Source organism: Papilio machaon, chromosome 15 (assembly GCF_912999745.1).
Source record: "Papilio machaon chromosome 15, ilPapMach1.1, whole genome shotgun sequence".
NCBI classification, from domain to species: Eukaryota; Metazoa; Arthropoda; class Insecta; order Lepidoptera; family Papilionidae; genus Papilio; species Papilio machaon.
This window is the reverse complement of record NC_060000.1, coordinates 4242597-4260513: the sequence shown is the minus strand read 5'-3', so window position 1 is coordinate 4260513 and position 17917 is coordinate 4242597. Positions and strand designations below refer to the sequence as shown.

The window sequence follows — 17917 nt, the reverse complement described above, 5'->3', positions numbered from 1 at the left end:
GTAACAAGTTTCTTTAAACAAAGATTTTAAAAAATTAGGCCCGTAAATATGCATTAAGTGTTTTAGCTACCTATTACGTCATTGTGCAAGAAATATATTTGTTAGTGGTTAGTAAACTACTGAAACAATATTGATGACTATATTAAATACTATTAAGGGCAAGAGTAGCTCGAAGTAAAATTTAAATTTATATTAATTCTCATCTATGATATAAAATGTTTGTTTGTATTTCATACATAGTTTATTGGTTTTATCATCTATCTCAGAATGTAAACAAATATGTAAATAATCGATAGTAAATATCGATTAAGTATCAACAAATCGGTATGAAATAATATTCAACGAACAAGGAACTTGTGATTAATGTGAATGACATTGAAAGGTAATGGGGGTATTAAAACCTACATAATTAATTAAATTGTATGTATAATATCTATTCGATCAATTCTACTGGAAGATAGCTAATGTGTGCGGGAATAACTTAAGCTTTTTTTATTCCGCGCCGACGAAGTCGTGGGCAGTCGCTAGTCTTAACATAATAATGTATGACAGCAAGTTAAGAGGTTATTTCGTAATTATAAAGGAATTTTAATTGTTACACTAACAATAACTTCAATTCATTGATTTAACAATAAAATAACTAACCTAGAACTTAAGACATCAATGATTCTAAACTATAAACATTATTGAAAAATAGTCTAAAATAATTTCGCTAAAGGTCATTACTACTAAACCATTGTTTGACTTCTTGGAATTTTTTTCTTGATATTGATTTTATCAATGTCTGTAGCTTGCTTGTATAGAGTCAAATATTATTATTAAACGCATTAATTTACCCATGTTAAATTCATGCGTATTTTGGATTAAATTATAAATTTTCCGTCACGTATATTACTAATATTTGTCGCAATTACATGAATATTTAATAAGTATTGGCAAAATCTTTGTTTAAAATATGCTCCTACTAGTAATAAATCAACATAGGTACTTAATTGATTGGTCAGCACCGCAAAAATGAACCTACTTCAATTTACCCCATGTATAAAATGCTATTACGATAAAGCTAATATTAACTTATTCATTCTTTATATTCAATAATCAAAACATAAAAGTATAACTTAATTATTAAAGTAACGATTTTGTCAATATCAATACGTAATATAATATCTGAAGTTATGTTTTATTGAAAGCGAAGTATTCAAATTCGATTTCTATGCAATGAGGTGGCGGTATCGAACTCAAGGTCATGTAAAGTCGGTGTGTAAGTGTTTGGGTATAGAGTTATTACCATACAAACAATGATTGCGGTAAGATTAGACAAGCTGTGGAGCCGCCCGGCGTGTGCGTACGGTGCGGTGCGGTGAGCCCGCGTCGGTGTCGATTCGTCCTTCCCCCACGACTCGATGACTCGATTGTAAAAACACCATGTATGTCGAGATTATAGGAATATTACTTTAACACATTCCGTGGTGGCATTGCGATTTTTATTTGAGAATGAACTCATCAGGCGTGTGTACCGATACTTCGAAAGCCAGGCATTAGATTGGCAGATTTATGTAAAATGCGTCAAGTTGAAACGCTTTTGTGAAAGATTATGTATTTTACTTTCTCTTTTAAAGAAAATAAAAGAAGCCAAAGATACACGCACTTTTATTTAGTAATTTTAACAAACTGGAAATCTAATTTGCCAATGTGACGAAGCTTCTGAAACGACGCAGCATTCGTATAGACGTCTAACAAGATCAACAACTCCGGAGTCCATTGGTTAAGAGCAGCGTGGGACCAATCTTAGGAGCAATTCATAGAGTAGGCCATTAGTAGACTTTAGCATGTTAAGTAAATGATTATAATTTTTTTAATGTCCTGGACAGTCTACTGATATCCGGTAGCGTGGTGACCGTATTAGCGAGAGAACGCACGCGGAGCGAGTGCGAGGCACTGACTGCGGCGGCAGGCGGCCGCGGCTCCAGCGGTTAGCTCAGCTAGTGTCAGAGAGGTCGCACTAACGTGAACATCTCGCCGACGCGCTCTCAAATATACACATTACGAAAAAAATCACTCTACCTTTTTTGGCGGGTAATTTTCAACAATGTCGGCCACCGACGAACTGAGCGGCATTCTCTCGAGGCGACAAGAGATAAACGAAAAACTCGAAGAAGGGCTCGAAGTTAAACCTAAATATAAATTTGTGAATGTTTTTACGGAGTTTCATGAATTCTCCAGGAAGGAAATTAAACAGTACGAGGAGACCTTTAACAAGTGAGTGACCTTTTGTGAAATTGATTTATAAGCGTTTTCTGACAGAAAATACTGCATTATGTATTCTTTTTTATAATAATAATTAAGGACTGGTATTTTATTATAAGACCATATTCTACCCTACTTTATAAGAATTCAATAACAAACAGTTGTGGTAAAATTAGCAAAATAAGATATCCACGTAGTGTTTTTATCAGGTTTTACGTTTATTTGTATGTGAACGGTATGTGTTCTGTAGATGTTTATTACTTTTTTCATTATATGGCATGTGTTCTGAACAATTCATTTCCTTAATTCGCAAATATTTTAATGGAATTTAAATAGAAAATGTAGGTATGTAAGTAAAATTACAAAACACATTTATTCGCCAGTATCTAACCATAATCAAATATATTTTTTTTAATTATAATTATTATTTTTTATATATTAGTGAAAGTTACACTGAACATTACCTAATATGAAATTAGTGCAAGTTTAAGACATCATTGTGAAGCGTGGCCGTCGTGGGAGACAAAATGAATACTGAATAGGAGTCTTGTTCATCAGAGAAAAGTGTTATCTCATTAAAAACTTTCATTTATCTATCTTATGAGATTACTCAGGATTCACACGCAGATTGTCACTATTTTACGTAACTGTGTCTTTTCTCAATTATAACTCGTCGAAACACGTGGTTCCCTATCTTAACCTAGAGGGTCTTCAGTATGAAAACATTACACCTATATTTTACTGGAATGTTATTCAAAACTGAAAAAGTATTAAATTATAATTATTGATTACATTATTAAAAATCATTACCATGTAATTGTAATACTATTCGAAATCTATATACATAAAAGAAAGTCGTGTTAGTTACACCATTTATAACTCAAGAACGGCTGAATCGATTTGACTGAAAATTGGTGGGCAGGTAGCTTAGAACCAGGAAACGGACATAGGATAATTTTTACCCCGTGTTCTATTTATTTACTTTTTATTCCGCGCGTACGGAGTCGCGGGAAAAAGCTAGTAAATAATAGTATCAATAAAAAAACATTGAAAAATATCCATAAACAAGTAACCAACTACCCGCATATTTTTTATCTATATCGATTTTGAGTCAGTAAGTTTACTTTTACAACTAAACAATGAATGAAACTGTTTACAAATCGTTAACTATAATAATAATAACAACGATTCAATAAATAAGTATGCGTAACTACCGCGTAATGATTTGTATTGATGAACATTTCCGTCTTAGAACGTGGCTACCATAAAGACATGAATGAAAAGGTGATAAACAACTGAGTATTATTTTACGACCACATTAGATAATTCATGGGACTTTATTAAATCACTATTACTTGATTCGAAACACCCTCTCCGGCTTGGTTCAGGTAAAGCGGAAAAAATGTTTGCGTCTAAATTGTTTTACTCGCCGATAAAAGAGCTTTTAGAGCAAAAAGAAAAATTAGTCACTAATACAGGGTGTCCGCCGGCAGATTTTATACTTAAAGAATGAAAATAAAATAAACCATGAGAACTATCAAAGTTATTTATTGATCATATTACAGAAGAATAACGCGGATTTTATTTTTTAAAGATAACTCCACTTAAATGACGTCCTTCTCGCTGCGCACACTCTTGCAATCTTTCCTTCATGTTGGTGAAAACTCGCTTGCAAAGTTCTGGACTGATAGCCGCAATCTCGCGTTCGATATTGGCTTGTAGGGCCTGTATTGTTGATGGCGAATCACTGTATACGCGAGATTTTAAATATCCCCACAAAAAAAAGTCGCAAGGACTGAGATCGGGAGATCTAGGGGGCCAGGGTATGTCACCAAATCGACTAATTAATTTTCCGGGAAAAAGCTCTTTCACCTTAGTCATTGTGACCCTAGCGGTGTGTGCGGTAGCCCCATCCTGCTGAAAATGAGTCCTATTATTGTAACTGACATGTTGATGCAGCTCCGGTGTAAAAAAGTTGTCCAACATCGCGCAGTAACGTTCAGCGTTGACAGTTTCACCTCTACCGAAAAAATAAGGCCCAATAATCCCATTACCAGAAATGGCGCACCAAACTGTAGTCTTTGGGCAGTGAAGGGGCCTTTCATGGATCTCTTTAGGATTGTATGCGCTCCAATATCGCATATTCTGCTTATTTACGTACCCACCAATATGAAAGTGCGCCTCATCGCTAAAAAAGATGTTACATAATCGAGTAGGAGTGGAAAATCGTTCCAGAATGACTTCAGCATAATTCTTCCTTTTAATGAAATCATCTTCTTTCAACTGCTGGGTAACTTGAAGCTTGTATGGATGGAATTTTAATTGTTTACGAATAATTTTATGAACTGAAGTCTTTTTCACACCCGTTGATGCTGCAATCTTCCGAATAGACTTACGCGGGTTCTGCAAAATTTCCCTTCTTACAAGTTCTGCGTTTTCAGGACTAGTAACAGACGTTGAAGGTCCAGCTCGAGGCTTATTTTGCACTGATCCAGTTTTTCGAAACTTCTTTACCCACGCCCAAATCAATTGGTTCGATGGGCCATCGTTTAATCGTCGGATATCGAAGTGAGAACAAAACTTACGTCTAGCCACATTGACGGAATTATTGTTTGCGAAATACGCCTCGACCGCAAAGGCGCGATGCGCTACTGTTCACTGACTCATGGCTACTAAACAACCCGCAACAATGCCGCGTCGAACGATACCCCTCTCCCCGCTCCACCGCCTTCCCACTCGGCGAAACCGAAATCCAAAGTATAAACTCTTCCGGCGGACACCCTGTATTTGAGTTTATCTTCATTAAGAAAGATCTTTAAAACAAGAGACATAACATTCTCTTTATTATTTTTGTATAGAAGACTGGCTGTCTGAGGGCGACCTCAACTCCGTCATATGTGTTCTTCCAAACTGTGTTCTACATCTATACTATATTTCATCGAGATCCATGCAGCTGTTCCAGAGATACCTTGTAACATAGATCCATATTCCATTCACCTAAGCATTCGCATTTATAATATTAGTAAGAAGTAAGATAAAAAATGCTGAACATCTGATGTATGACTTAAGTTACCGGATATTATTCACACAATCATCATTACCAATGACTAATTGATCAGTAATATGTTTGACAAGTAACTTAATAGTCACATGTATTCAATAACATCAATTCGTGTTAAAATACAACAGTTCGTGTTAAAATTAAATTGACAATGAGTCAACAAAGGGGTAACCCTTGTGACTAATTTACATTACTTTGTTTATTACATTTAATTGCTTTTGCGTTTCTATTTAGCTATTAATTATTTTAGGGCGCAGTTAACAAACGAGGGCCTTTTATTAATTTTACATGCTGGCATACAAAATTTAATTTACTAAAATGTTTCAAAAAATTTCGCGTCATTTAACTGTTTTTAGAATAGCAATTGCATTCCGAGTTATAGAACCTTGACTACAATTTTTATTTGTGGTCGGTAAAATCTTTTAAAATACCGTATCGTATTTCCGACAGGACATATAAGTTTGAATCTTGTTGGTTTGACGAACATTAGGTCTGCACTTTTCACTGTGTTCGAAAGTGTTTTGTAAAAAAGTTGTTTGAGATATTTTAAATACCCTTTTGCCGCTGAATGTAACGTATTAAGGCTTTACAATCGTTATTTCCTTAATTTGTAATTTAATTACATCAAATACATGTAACATGGACCGATTTAAACATAATTATACCTGCAATTTGTATACTTTGATCTATAATACAGAAAGATGACTTTTAATGTAAAAATAAAACGTGTTATATTGAAAAGCGAGTTTTGAAAGTTGTTTTGAGATTATATAATATACAGTATGTTAGTGAATCATTCCTAGGAAGTTACGATAAGGATACGTGCAACAATATGTTGGACATTGCCTGCGTTTTGTTTGGCAGGAAGTGCAATGTTCAGTACAGATATCGCGCGACAAAATCAATGTCCCTTCGACTGAGAGATGAGTCAACGAACTCTACTAACAAGGTATAAAATTTTCTGTCGCGAAACTTTTCTGATTTTCCTACCGGGTAATTTAAAATTCTAATTCTGATTCATATTACTCACCATTATACGTAAATGGCATAAAATATTTTTATATGACGCGTGCAAACATGGTTCGCTGAATCATTCCGTTTTCTTTATGAATCAACACATAAGAACAAATTTAGGATAACTCTGTAATCTTATATACTTATATATTAAACTGGCAAAGATATTTTATTAAAACAGATGACAAAAAACAAAGAAAGGCGTTCCAGATTTGAATTTTCATTCCATTCATTCACTGTAGAAAAGAGGCTACACAACATTTCAATGAAATTATAGAGATGTTCCCTTAATTACTCAACTTATGTACTCAGGTGTACATTCTTGAGCGCTCACCTCGTAAAGGCGTTATCGTTCACACACTAATCTTATCTCTGACATAACGTAAATAATACGGCCATTACAATGTACTGACAAAATTTCGACGAATTTGTTATTTTACGCCTTAGTGTTGTATGTCCACTTATCACTAAATTATAATAAGTGTGACAAATTATTTTAAACGGAAATCGTTAACTATTTTGAAACCACATTGTGCCACATTGACAGTCAATAAGTAACCGAATGGTGGGTTACCAATTCCTACCCTCGTCTTCCACTACTGAAACATCTGCGTCATACAAGATTACAATTTGGGAGATCTTTCTTCTGGTGGGGCCACGTTTCCGCAGTAATTTCGCATAGGTTTCCAAAGACTAGACGTCTAAAAACCTAGAAACTCTTAATGCTGGAGGTGTACAAACCACATTTTGAGGGCTGTGAAAACATAAATTTTTCTTGCATGTCTGTCATGTCAAAAATTTTAAAGAAATACCTTACATTACAATTAAAAAATATGCAAAAGTGCAATATATTTAGCAAGAATAATATGACTGAATTATTGAATTGTTATCAAATACACGTTATTTTACTATATCTGGATTTGTACATTGAAATATGAATAAAAATAATTAGAACTGACTATATTGTTATCGGTTTTTTATCGCCTCGTAGGAAAAAGTTCCACTAGTTAGAATATGCCACGCAATATATTTTTAGGGAAAAAATGTGAGATATTAATTGATCTCAATTGGGTTTTAATAATTACAAATTACTTAGTTTTCAGTGATCCATACTAAAATACTTTACCATCTATTTTTTTTTTCAGACAGAATGAGAGAGATGGTCTCATATAGTCTCTCTCTTCTTGAATTGTTATAGGTTATGATATGGACTATACAACTAATTAAACATTATTTAATGTAACGGAATGTAGAAAGCAAACACCATGAATGTTGGAATTTTTATGTTTTATTTCTTTATGGGAACTGTATTGTCTTGGGGTACCATCACAACAACAAAATTACGTGATTGCTAGATTATTGTATGCAATAAAATGTCTACCGTAATTATACCTTTGTTACAAGATATTCTTTGATCGAACCGTAAATTAGCATCGTTGTGGTTAACTACTACCCTTAAACACAATCCCACCTGATGTAGTCCCATCTGTGCGTATACTTATTATGTCTTGGTCTTATTGTTGAAGGAAACTTTTTATCGTCTACCAGTACCTACATAAAAATTATTTCAAACAAAAAGGACCAAAAACCACTACACCATAATTATTCTCACATACAGAATAAGTTTAAAAAATTGGAGAACGGAAGAAAAGATAGAATGGCAAGGAGGTATTGGGGGTGTTCAAGCCTCTACATAATATCAGGTCTCTTATGTATATAAATACTGTTCGTATTTAAAAAAAATACACATAAATTGTAGATGTAAGAGCGTCGGTGCCGTACTTGTTAAGAGGTTTACTGGTCCAAAATTTATAAAGATTTTCGAATTTCATATTATGTACATTTATTCGATGTTCTGACGGGAAAGGAAAAAATCGTAATGCAGCCTGCACATATAAACGAATAAATTCAAAGATATGTGTAAAGTCAACCAACCCGCACTGGACCAGCCTATTTAACTATGGTTAAACTTAACTTGGGTAGGCCCCGCGCCCCTCGGTACATATTATATGAGCTGACAGACAGACTTTGTAGTGGTGTTATAGTGTACCAATTTATGCAACGATATTTAATCAATGGTGGACAGATCGATGATTGAAGGAGTTAGTCACACGGTACCCAGTCGCAAATTGTTGAAACGTAAATTATTCTGAGTACGTTACATTAGGTGGCGCGTTTATTTCGCCTTCCGTTCGCGTCGCGTTGACCGCGCTCTTATTTTAAGCGACCCCCTCGATCATGACGGAACTGCGACATTGCCACTTTATTAATACAGTCACGTGCAGTTATGTTATAAACGATTTCTATTATTTTGATGAAGGCTACTTAGGTTTGACGAATTTATTTATGAAAATTCCTTTACTTCTTTGCTTATAATAATAGATTTTCTAAAAGTCAATTTTCTGGATATTTTTCCCATTGATCAATTTTATACTTTAAAAAAAGGGCTGAATAAAATCTGTATTCTGCAGGAGTCAAGTCCTTGTTAGTCAACCGCAATCATGTTGTTGGCTACCGTTAGGCTATTGTGACTTCTTGCGGTATCGTCTGTATTACTCACCAGGAATCAGTATTCTTAGTCAATATGTCTACGAGTTTATTTACTAAGTTTATAGTCCAACGTGTATTTGAGGTTCCTTTGTTATAATATTTTTACACAAGAAAATGTAAATATGGAAATCTCTTGATAAATAAATGGACATTAAAATATAATAAACTCATCGGTTGAGTGGCGTGAAAAGATAATGGTCTATTAATGTAACCAAGGGCAAAATTGTTTACTTACAATAATGAAATGTAAGAGATTATCAGGTCAAATATGCGACTCTGATAACTCTATCAGTGTAATGTAAATATCGAAATCTTCCCCAATTCGAATAACCGACTATTGTGCAGAAAATACATCTTACTTCACTAAAGTGAAGCAAAACATGTTATGAGTGTGAAAATGTATTTACCCAGTACAAGTCAATAATTAATAGTCTATTTAAATAAAACAAATGAATTCAACAAATATTGAAGTTCCCACGGCCTCCTAACATTAATTTGTACGCCAGAGATAACAATAAGTTGACTCAACTTCAAATTACCAGTCCTCTTTATGGTATTTTTTTATTATTTAAGGCACTGAAAACAGTCAAGAACAGGGACAATCAGACAACTAAATCCTATACATTTTTTCCAGAATTTATTATGTTTCAGAAAGTGTAAAATGCAATACGGAGGTATTGCTCAACATGACATTTTTAATTATTCACCTAATAAAGAAGGTCAAAATTTGTTTAAAACATCGATAGGCGAAAACCGAAACCATAGATTTAATTAATACGGCTACGCCTTAAATAATGTCGTTGTAATGTAATGTCATAGGAATAATTAATTGAATATTTAGTTACTGCCGGCGAAAGTCATGTAGGTAGGTCGGAATAAAAAGTAGAATTTGGACACGATTATATCATGTTGGATTACGAAATCGGATAGGCGTGTGCTTTGAATGTTATCAATGAAAACATTGCAATGTCTAGATGGGTAACGCTACATCTATTTGTTCCCAGGAGTAAGCAAACATCACAATGTCTTTGAAGACATTATGATAGGAATTCTTGAGTTAGCTTTTAACATTTATACTTTGTTTTGTTTTCATGAGCTCACTAATTTAATATTAGATTAAATAAAAAGGTTTGAAACGATTAAGTTTTTAGTTTCTGAATAAGTATGACTCTAGACTTGATTTCAAACGTGTTTGTAGTATAAAATTTGTCACATATTTTGTTAATTTTTAAAACTTACAGTTTTATGATTACGCTTACAATATTTTTATTGGAAACAACTTATGCAATTTTAATTTGCATTAATTTCTAATGAATCATATCTAATAATGTGTAAAATTTAACAAACTATATTTAAAGAATGACATATCCGAGTTACGTAAATAAAATATCGGGCTTGTTAAAGTATGTGACTGTTCAATTTTTATTTTATTATATGTCACAACACTTGATATTTGACTGTAGATCAGAGTTACTAAAAATTCATTAGAATTCAACATTAAAACTTAAAATTCAATGCTATTACGATAGCTTATTAATTTATCTGCAAGTGTAAGAAGTAAAGATGCGATTTTGATTTGTTAATTTTATAACATTTAGGCAATTTCTTACGAAATAGCACCCAGTAACATTTATTACCAGATTGTATTTCGTTACAAGAAGTGATACTTATATTTTTTATGATACAATAATCTAAAAAGGACTTACCTTCACTGATTTAAAGGTGATCGGGTATAGGTTAGTGGGCGGACAATGCAACGTCGCAACATTTTTAAATACAAAGAATAAAGAATCTAGATTATATACAGATGTACATTTGAAAAACTTTGCTGTCTAAAAATGTTTTAAATGTTCATTAATATTTTGCACACCTTGACATGATTATACAGAAAAGAGATTTGCAAAACAAGCTGAGCACTTTTGAGAGTCTCTCAAACTGTCATGGGTTCAAGTACTGCTTCTGGTGTAGCTTGGTGTCATCCGTGCGGCCTAATTCTTTATCAATTTTTATTATGAGTTAATCTGGCTAACTATATGCTTTAAAATATTCCCAACCTTCTCCTTATCAGATTCGAAAAACATAACCATAAGATGTTGTTCTAGTTACATTTATTAATAAAAAACTAAATTGTATTGCATCATCATGGATTCACTGACAATTAAAACCTAATTTAAAAAGCTTAGTTCAATTAGTGTCTATGACAGATGGTCGAAGGAGCAAAGGTGACGTAGTTTGTTCTGCGATGTTAGTAGGGCGAGGCGTTGCTATTTCATTATCACTGACCTCAATTTACTGCCATTTTATAGACGTGAATTCGAGTTTAGGTCGAACATTAATAAAATAGAACGAGGCATATTAAAAGTTTTATGACTTATCTTGTCTGGAAACAGAATCTGAACACTAAATCGCATAGCTTAAGCCGGGATCGTATAAGGAGTGGTTGGGTTAGGTTTTGTAAAGCGCAAACAACTCTCACTGCGAAAGAAATTGACGGTATACCTTTCCGCATTTTATTGATCGTAACTTGATCCGGTGGCTAGGATGTATATTATTTTTAAGTTATCTTCCTACTATTTATAGTGATATCAGAAATTCCAAATAACTAGACACTCCCATAGACATAGGAATACTAGGAATTAGGAATACATCTGCTATCCGTCCATAATACTCCTTTACAAAATTCCAAAAAGTTGGCACACGTCATAATGAAAAAGTTGAACTTGACGCTGGACAAATTAATATAACTGCTACCATATTAGGTTACGAATACTTTCGGAGGTGAGATTTAGCAGCGATATAACGCCTACACAACAAAATGGATGAAATAAAACAAGAAAAGTTTTAAAAGTAAAGTAACCTTGATAATTTCAAAACCTTTTAACAAATAATTTAATTTTACAATAAAATTCGTACATTATAATTTAAAATTATAATATAATCAGTTTTGCACTAAATCTTGGCTTTAAGTATTAAAAATCAACTTTGTTAATGGAATAAAAATAAACAGAGCGATACTTGAAAATATTAACTCTCGCCTTTTAGGATTATTTCATAAATAAAATATGAATTGCAAGTATATGAAAAAACAAAGCAGTTTAAATGCGCATCGTATTTGATACATGCATAATCTTACTAATATCTTATCTTACTAATATTATAAATGCGAAAGTGTGGTTGGATGGATGGATGTTTGTTTGAAGATATCTTCGGAATGACCAAACGAATCTTGATGAAATGGCACTTACGTTTTTTTTTAATTCCGCGCCGACGGAGTCTCGGGCGACAGCTAGTTTTTACTACAATGCACCTCGGAGAATATAATCCAATTGACGTGAGCTGTAACCCGCGTTCGGTTAACGTAACTCTAAACTCCGTGCCATGCGTGTAATTGTATTTTTTAATTTAAAACAGACCATAAAGCAGGTTTCTAGGCGATTGGCTAAACATTACAGAATACAATGTTCTATTCAATTTCCAGGTCGGAAGTCAGACTTAGTCTCGAAACAATAAAATTTGCTAACCCTAGTTTACTTGCTATGGTGACTGGTGTTACATGTTTTTGCCAGTGAATGCATTTCAATAGCGTATAGTTTGTCGAGGCGTATACCTCTTGAATAGGATGTTGACACCGTACTGAGTATAACTTTACTTTGGATTACAATAGAACCGTTTTGTACTCGTAAAGTTACCCTAAAAGGATGCGATAATATTGTTTGCTATATTTCCTGCGATCAAAGATATCAAAGCCGTGGCGTAGCCCTAACGGATAGAGGGGGATATGTACACGACTAGTTTTAATAAAGATAGACGTGCATAGAAATGTTTTATACAGGATACGTTTCAATACGCTGTAAATATCTTATCAAATAAACTTTGAACACTCAGTGTGATAGTAGGTAGCAATGAGAGATATGTTTATTTTACACTCTTTCGAAATGTATAATTTTAAATAGAAAATGTTACCTAGGTACTGTAAGTTATTTCAGAACTAAATTCTTATTTTGTAGTTACTTAACCGACAGTATCTACGTTGTAAAAACTAAGGAAAACGAGCCATTTGCGTAGACACAGATATTGTTTTAAGAAAAATAAGTAACACATTTGACTTGCAAATTAGCTGTTATGAATCTTCAAGGATACGAGCTTGCTACAAGTAATATGCTACCGCTACTTAGATATTTAGAAATCTTAGTGATTATGTCTTGGTAATTACATTTTTTATGAAACGATGAACCTCTTGATGGTACATAGTAATAAGATATCCATTAGAAGATATGATGATAGCGAGAAAGTGCACTCAAATGCGTTATAATATTTGCATTAAATGTGCAGACACTTTCTTTATGAAACTAAATAACTTCTTATGTAACGGTCCTTCTCACCTCGCAGGCGTCACTAGGCCTATATAATATTGGCTTTATGTACCTAACGTGGACTTATGTGTGAATTCAAAGTCTATGCACATACGTTAACACAGTTATGTACTGTTTTACTTTCTATGTAGGTTGTTCTACGCTTGTACTTCAAAAATGTACCTATTGTACTCTAACGATAATTTATGTAATTGTGGCTCTCACTTAAATCGTAACTAAGGGAGTTGCTTATTATGGTTTTAGTAAAAGAAATCTGCACTAAGCAAAGTAATCTTTAAACGTCTACAGTTAGTAATTCAAAAGAATATCTTTTTCCGTCAAAAATTCATAGTTTTTCGCATAAATATGAAGTCGTCTATTATTTTTCGCTTTTAAAGGAACAGCCTTTTTTTGCTGTGTTCCGACAATTGTAATATATTACGGGCTTTTAAATTAAAGACAAGCCTATTTCCCGCCGAATTTCTACGCACTTCCTAAAGATATTAACGCAACTTTGTCGAAATGATTTCAACACAATACCAGTCGTGAGAGCCGAATATTATATTATTGTTCATTCATGATGATTATCATTTAATTTTATGGATTCTTTTTAAAACTAAACTTTCATAAACATATTCAATGCAAAATATTTCCTGCATATAATTATAAATGAATAATAGTTTTGTCAATTTTTTTATATTTTATTTTTTTATATTAATTAAAAAAAAACCTTTTGTACAATAAACGCAGAGTTTTATATGAAGTTGAAACTTACAATTTAAGCAGTTTTCAAAATATAAATGGTTGATATATTACGCAAGACGAATTTGCTATTAGTGCCTTCTATTAGTAGTTAATCTGTTCAACAATTTTCCGTGAAAGATGATGTTATATCATATTGTAGCCTACACTACGAGATAACCCTAATAGTCCATAGAAAAACAACGATGAATTAGAAGAGATGTTATCAAAAGTGATCCTAAAGGCAAAGATAACAATGTATTTAGATTATGTTTAGTTACTTATTAATAGATCGGTATAAATATAGCAACACCGGCTTTACGGGTTGTTGATGTGCATTACATGTTAACTTGTAACCGGTCTTAATTAACTTAAATACGTCATGTAGCCTCAAGCGCATTTTGTTCTGTTCTTATTTCAAACACTTTTTTTTTCTTCGAACAATGCTTGTTTGTTTTTGGATATAAAATGCTTGAACACAGATTATAAATATTAGTTTACAAAGAAAATTTTAAGGTACAAACTTTCTCTGGAGTTCTAAGAAAATTCTATTAAAGTTTAATCAAAATGCGACCAAAAAAGTATAGGAAGGTTTAAGAGACAAACTTACCTATTTCATTTATACAGATGGCTACTTCGAACACTAAAGGACTAAAAAGATAATTTCTACAAAATAAAGTCTGCAAACTTGTTTTTTGTTATTTTTATGTAACTTAACAAGAACTAATCCTCACAAAACATGAAAATGATGACAAGCATGAAAATAAACTTCAATCTAAAAGTATATTGTTCACCAGGCGTATTTCTTGTTTCATTTTTATGCTTTGTATAGACTATCCAGATAATCTTAGTTATTACAATGTGTTTTAGAAAAACAAGTACATAAAAGCAACATGTTTTGATTTCCAGGTTCGATGAGGGTCGCGATGGTTTCCTCGACCTGACGGAAGTGAAGCGGATGATGGAGCGACTGGGCGCGCCGCAGACGCACCTCGGCCTCAAGGCTATGATCACCGAAGTCGACGAAGACGGCGACAACAAGATCAGCTTTAGAGAATTCTTACTTATATACCGGTTAGTGTGCGTTAGTGTCTGGTTCACACGAGGGCATTACAGTGAGGTAGAACAGTGGGTCTACGACTGTTTGTGACAATCGCCATCGGATGGTTATTGACTATGCGCCTATCGGTCGCAAAGTACACCAAAAACCTTATACTAATTTTGACGTAATTGACGATGATACGAAGGCGAGTGTCCCAAACATTCGTGCTAGGCCCACAGTACTTTTTGGCAGTAAGTATGCGTTTAAACAATAGTAGTACTGCACTGTCTACTACTCTACCTTGGTGTGAACCTAGCATTAAGATTTTATTTCAATGCTAAAAGAAAGCACACGGACCATATTAAGTTTGAATCGAATTTTATACCTGCAATATACATTTATTTGGAATAAAAACTTACTAACATATTATGGAAACCATTTATGTCGAAACTGCAAAACAATAAAGAATTGATTGATGGATGTCGACAATTAATAAAAATCTAGTAGTATGACTTGTGTTACTATTTAAACAGTAGAAACGGTTGATCTTGAGAATAAAATAAACATCTAATTGCCTACCATTTAGCGAGTATTGCGTGACGCTTGGCAATTTATTGATCTTAACTAACACGACACTTCCTTAACCTATTATTTATACCAGCCTCCCGCTTGGTTTGTAAAACGAGTACCTACTTTTATTTTTAAAACTATTTTTTTCTATTGTATTTTTTAAGAGAAAAGCTATTATCTTTATCAAAAGCTATCTCATTTAACTATAATTCTTCGCAAGATTAGAACTACCAAATTCGCTCTTATCTTAAGGTGCCCATGCTCAAATTAAGATACCGCTACATAGAATTAAATTGCAGCTAAATTTGAAATTTATTTTGTTTGTAGGAAGGCTCGATTAGGCGAACTCGAAATGGACTCCGGTTTAGAAGCACTGGCAAGACTAACAGAGATCAACGTCGACCAAGTCGGTGTTAATGGGGCAAAGAATTTCTTCGAAGCCAAAATTGAAGAATTGTCAAAGAAAAACAAATTCCACGATGAAATTATTCAAGAACAGGAAGAGAAACGTCGCGAAGCTGAAGAAAAAGCTCTACGGAGACAACGGTTTAAAGAAAAAACTGCAATCTTTCAACATTGATTTATTTACGGATCGTTTATGTATCTAGTCTGTAAGCTGTTACCTTATGGCTTGGTGTAATACTTATTGTTTACATTGTCGAAACAAGCACATACTAAACATGTTTTATGAGAATGTTTCGAAGCGCGAATTTACACTTAAGCAAATCGCAACATCGAGATTTTAACATCTTTGAATAATTATGGGTTTATTTTAATAATTTTAAGTAAGTTTTAATAGGCCTAGTATAAGTGCGGAGTTATGAAATATAGATAATCTAAGTTTTAATATAATTGATTTATATTTTAGTTATCATTATACGTAATGTTATGATTATGGTATGTTGCAGTTAAATAAAATTATTGATAAAATACATTTTTTTATAAAGTATGTTTGAATTTGTGAATTTAGGTTAGATAATGATCATGTAATGTCATTTTCTTTTTTCAGATATCTTTGATGTTAATGTAATTTAAAAGTCTATAAGCAAATATATAAATATAATAAAATTTAAATGAAACCTGCATTAAAAGGAATTCGCAGGGTATTTTATTTTATTATTATTAATGTGTAAGGCCTTCATATTTATGTTTATGGCACGCATTAAATAACATAATAATAAAAAAAAACAATTTAGAAAAGCAATGTTTTTTTATATAATTTTACAATGAACGGATTTTAAACTTTTTAATATTCAATACTATATAGTTCCTGTCCATTTTTTTTTTTTTGTATTTTAAACAATTGAATTATCTATCATGTTAAACATGTTGCAGATAATGTGATGTGTAATTTTGTTAAGTAGTGTAAAATATATATAAAAATAAAACCTCCATGAAAACTACTTTTCCTTCTTTTATTCAAAACATTAACAGTTATGATATTTTACAACATTATACTATTTGGTCTTCTTAGGGTTTCTTTTAGTTGTGTATAGGCAAAGCTTTTACAACCTCAAGGGTATTTATACTCTGAAACAATTTGATATAATTTTATACAACAATAAATTTGTAAATTTATTCCCATTCAAACATGTAGACCCCATTTAAAATTCCAAATTATAATTATGTCTGTTTATTTTTAAAGCTATGGATTCAAGCTTATTTCACAGCTCAAGGTTAGTGGTTCATTCCACAATGCCATCCCCCGCATCTGTTGACACACCTAAAATTGGATGGCTTTAAACAGGCCTATTCAGTGGAATGAAATGGCAGATTGGCCTAAGGCCTTGTCTAGAGATGCCAGATATTATTAACGGAAGCTGGCTAAATATGTTTAGTGTTATTGTTAACAGACTGAATGTTTATTTAAAATCAGCATTGTAATTTTCAGTTAAATTGTATAGTTGTCAGTTTTTCATGCAGCCATATGTTTTAACTGAACAGTTTGATTATGTGGTTAAAACTGATAGTAAGTTGCTGCCTTTAGAGATCTCAGTAGTACATTATGAATGCAAGAGTTGTGTTGTGATGACTATAAATACCTGAATAATGCTTGCTTCAAGTTCTCCACCAGGTTTAGTAAACTCCTTGAGTTGTAAAATTTGAGCGTGTCTGAAAAAATAAAGTACTTATTATCTATTTCCTAATTTATAAAAACAGAATTTGTACTTAATTAAAATATGGACATGTTAGAAGTATCTTTACTAGTACGCCGAATGGATTGATATTTGTAGAGGCAGAAGCCACTACTTTTGTAAGAACCCTAAAAATATATATATTTTTTAATTCAACTATCAGAAATGATGATTTTTACAAACTTATATATTCAAAATAAATTAA

At 32.7% G+C, this 17917-nt stretch overlaps 1 protein-coding gene across 1 annotated transcript; it reads left to right on the top strand.

Moving 5' to 3' along the window:
• Nucleotides 1-1908: 1908 nt before the first annotated feature.
• Nucleotides 1909-16389, top strand: LOC106712183 (EF-hand domain-containing protein D2 homolog). Its single transcript, XM_014504665.2, has 3 exons — nucleotides 1909-2259; nucleotides 14875-15039; nucleotides 15905-16389. The coding sequence occupies exons 1-3, from the start codon at nucleotides 2090-2092 to the stop codon at nucleotides 16155-16157; spliced, it is 588 nt and encodes a 195-aa protein (XP_014360151.1). The 5' UTR covers nucleotides 1909-2089; the 3' UTR covers nucleotides 16158-16389.
• Nucleotides 16390-17917: the final 1528 nt, after the last annotated feature.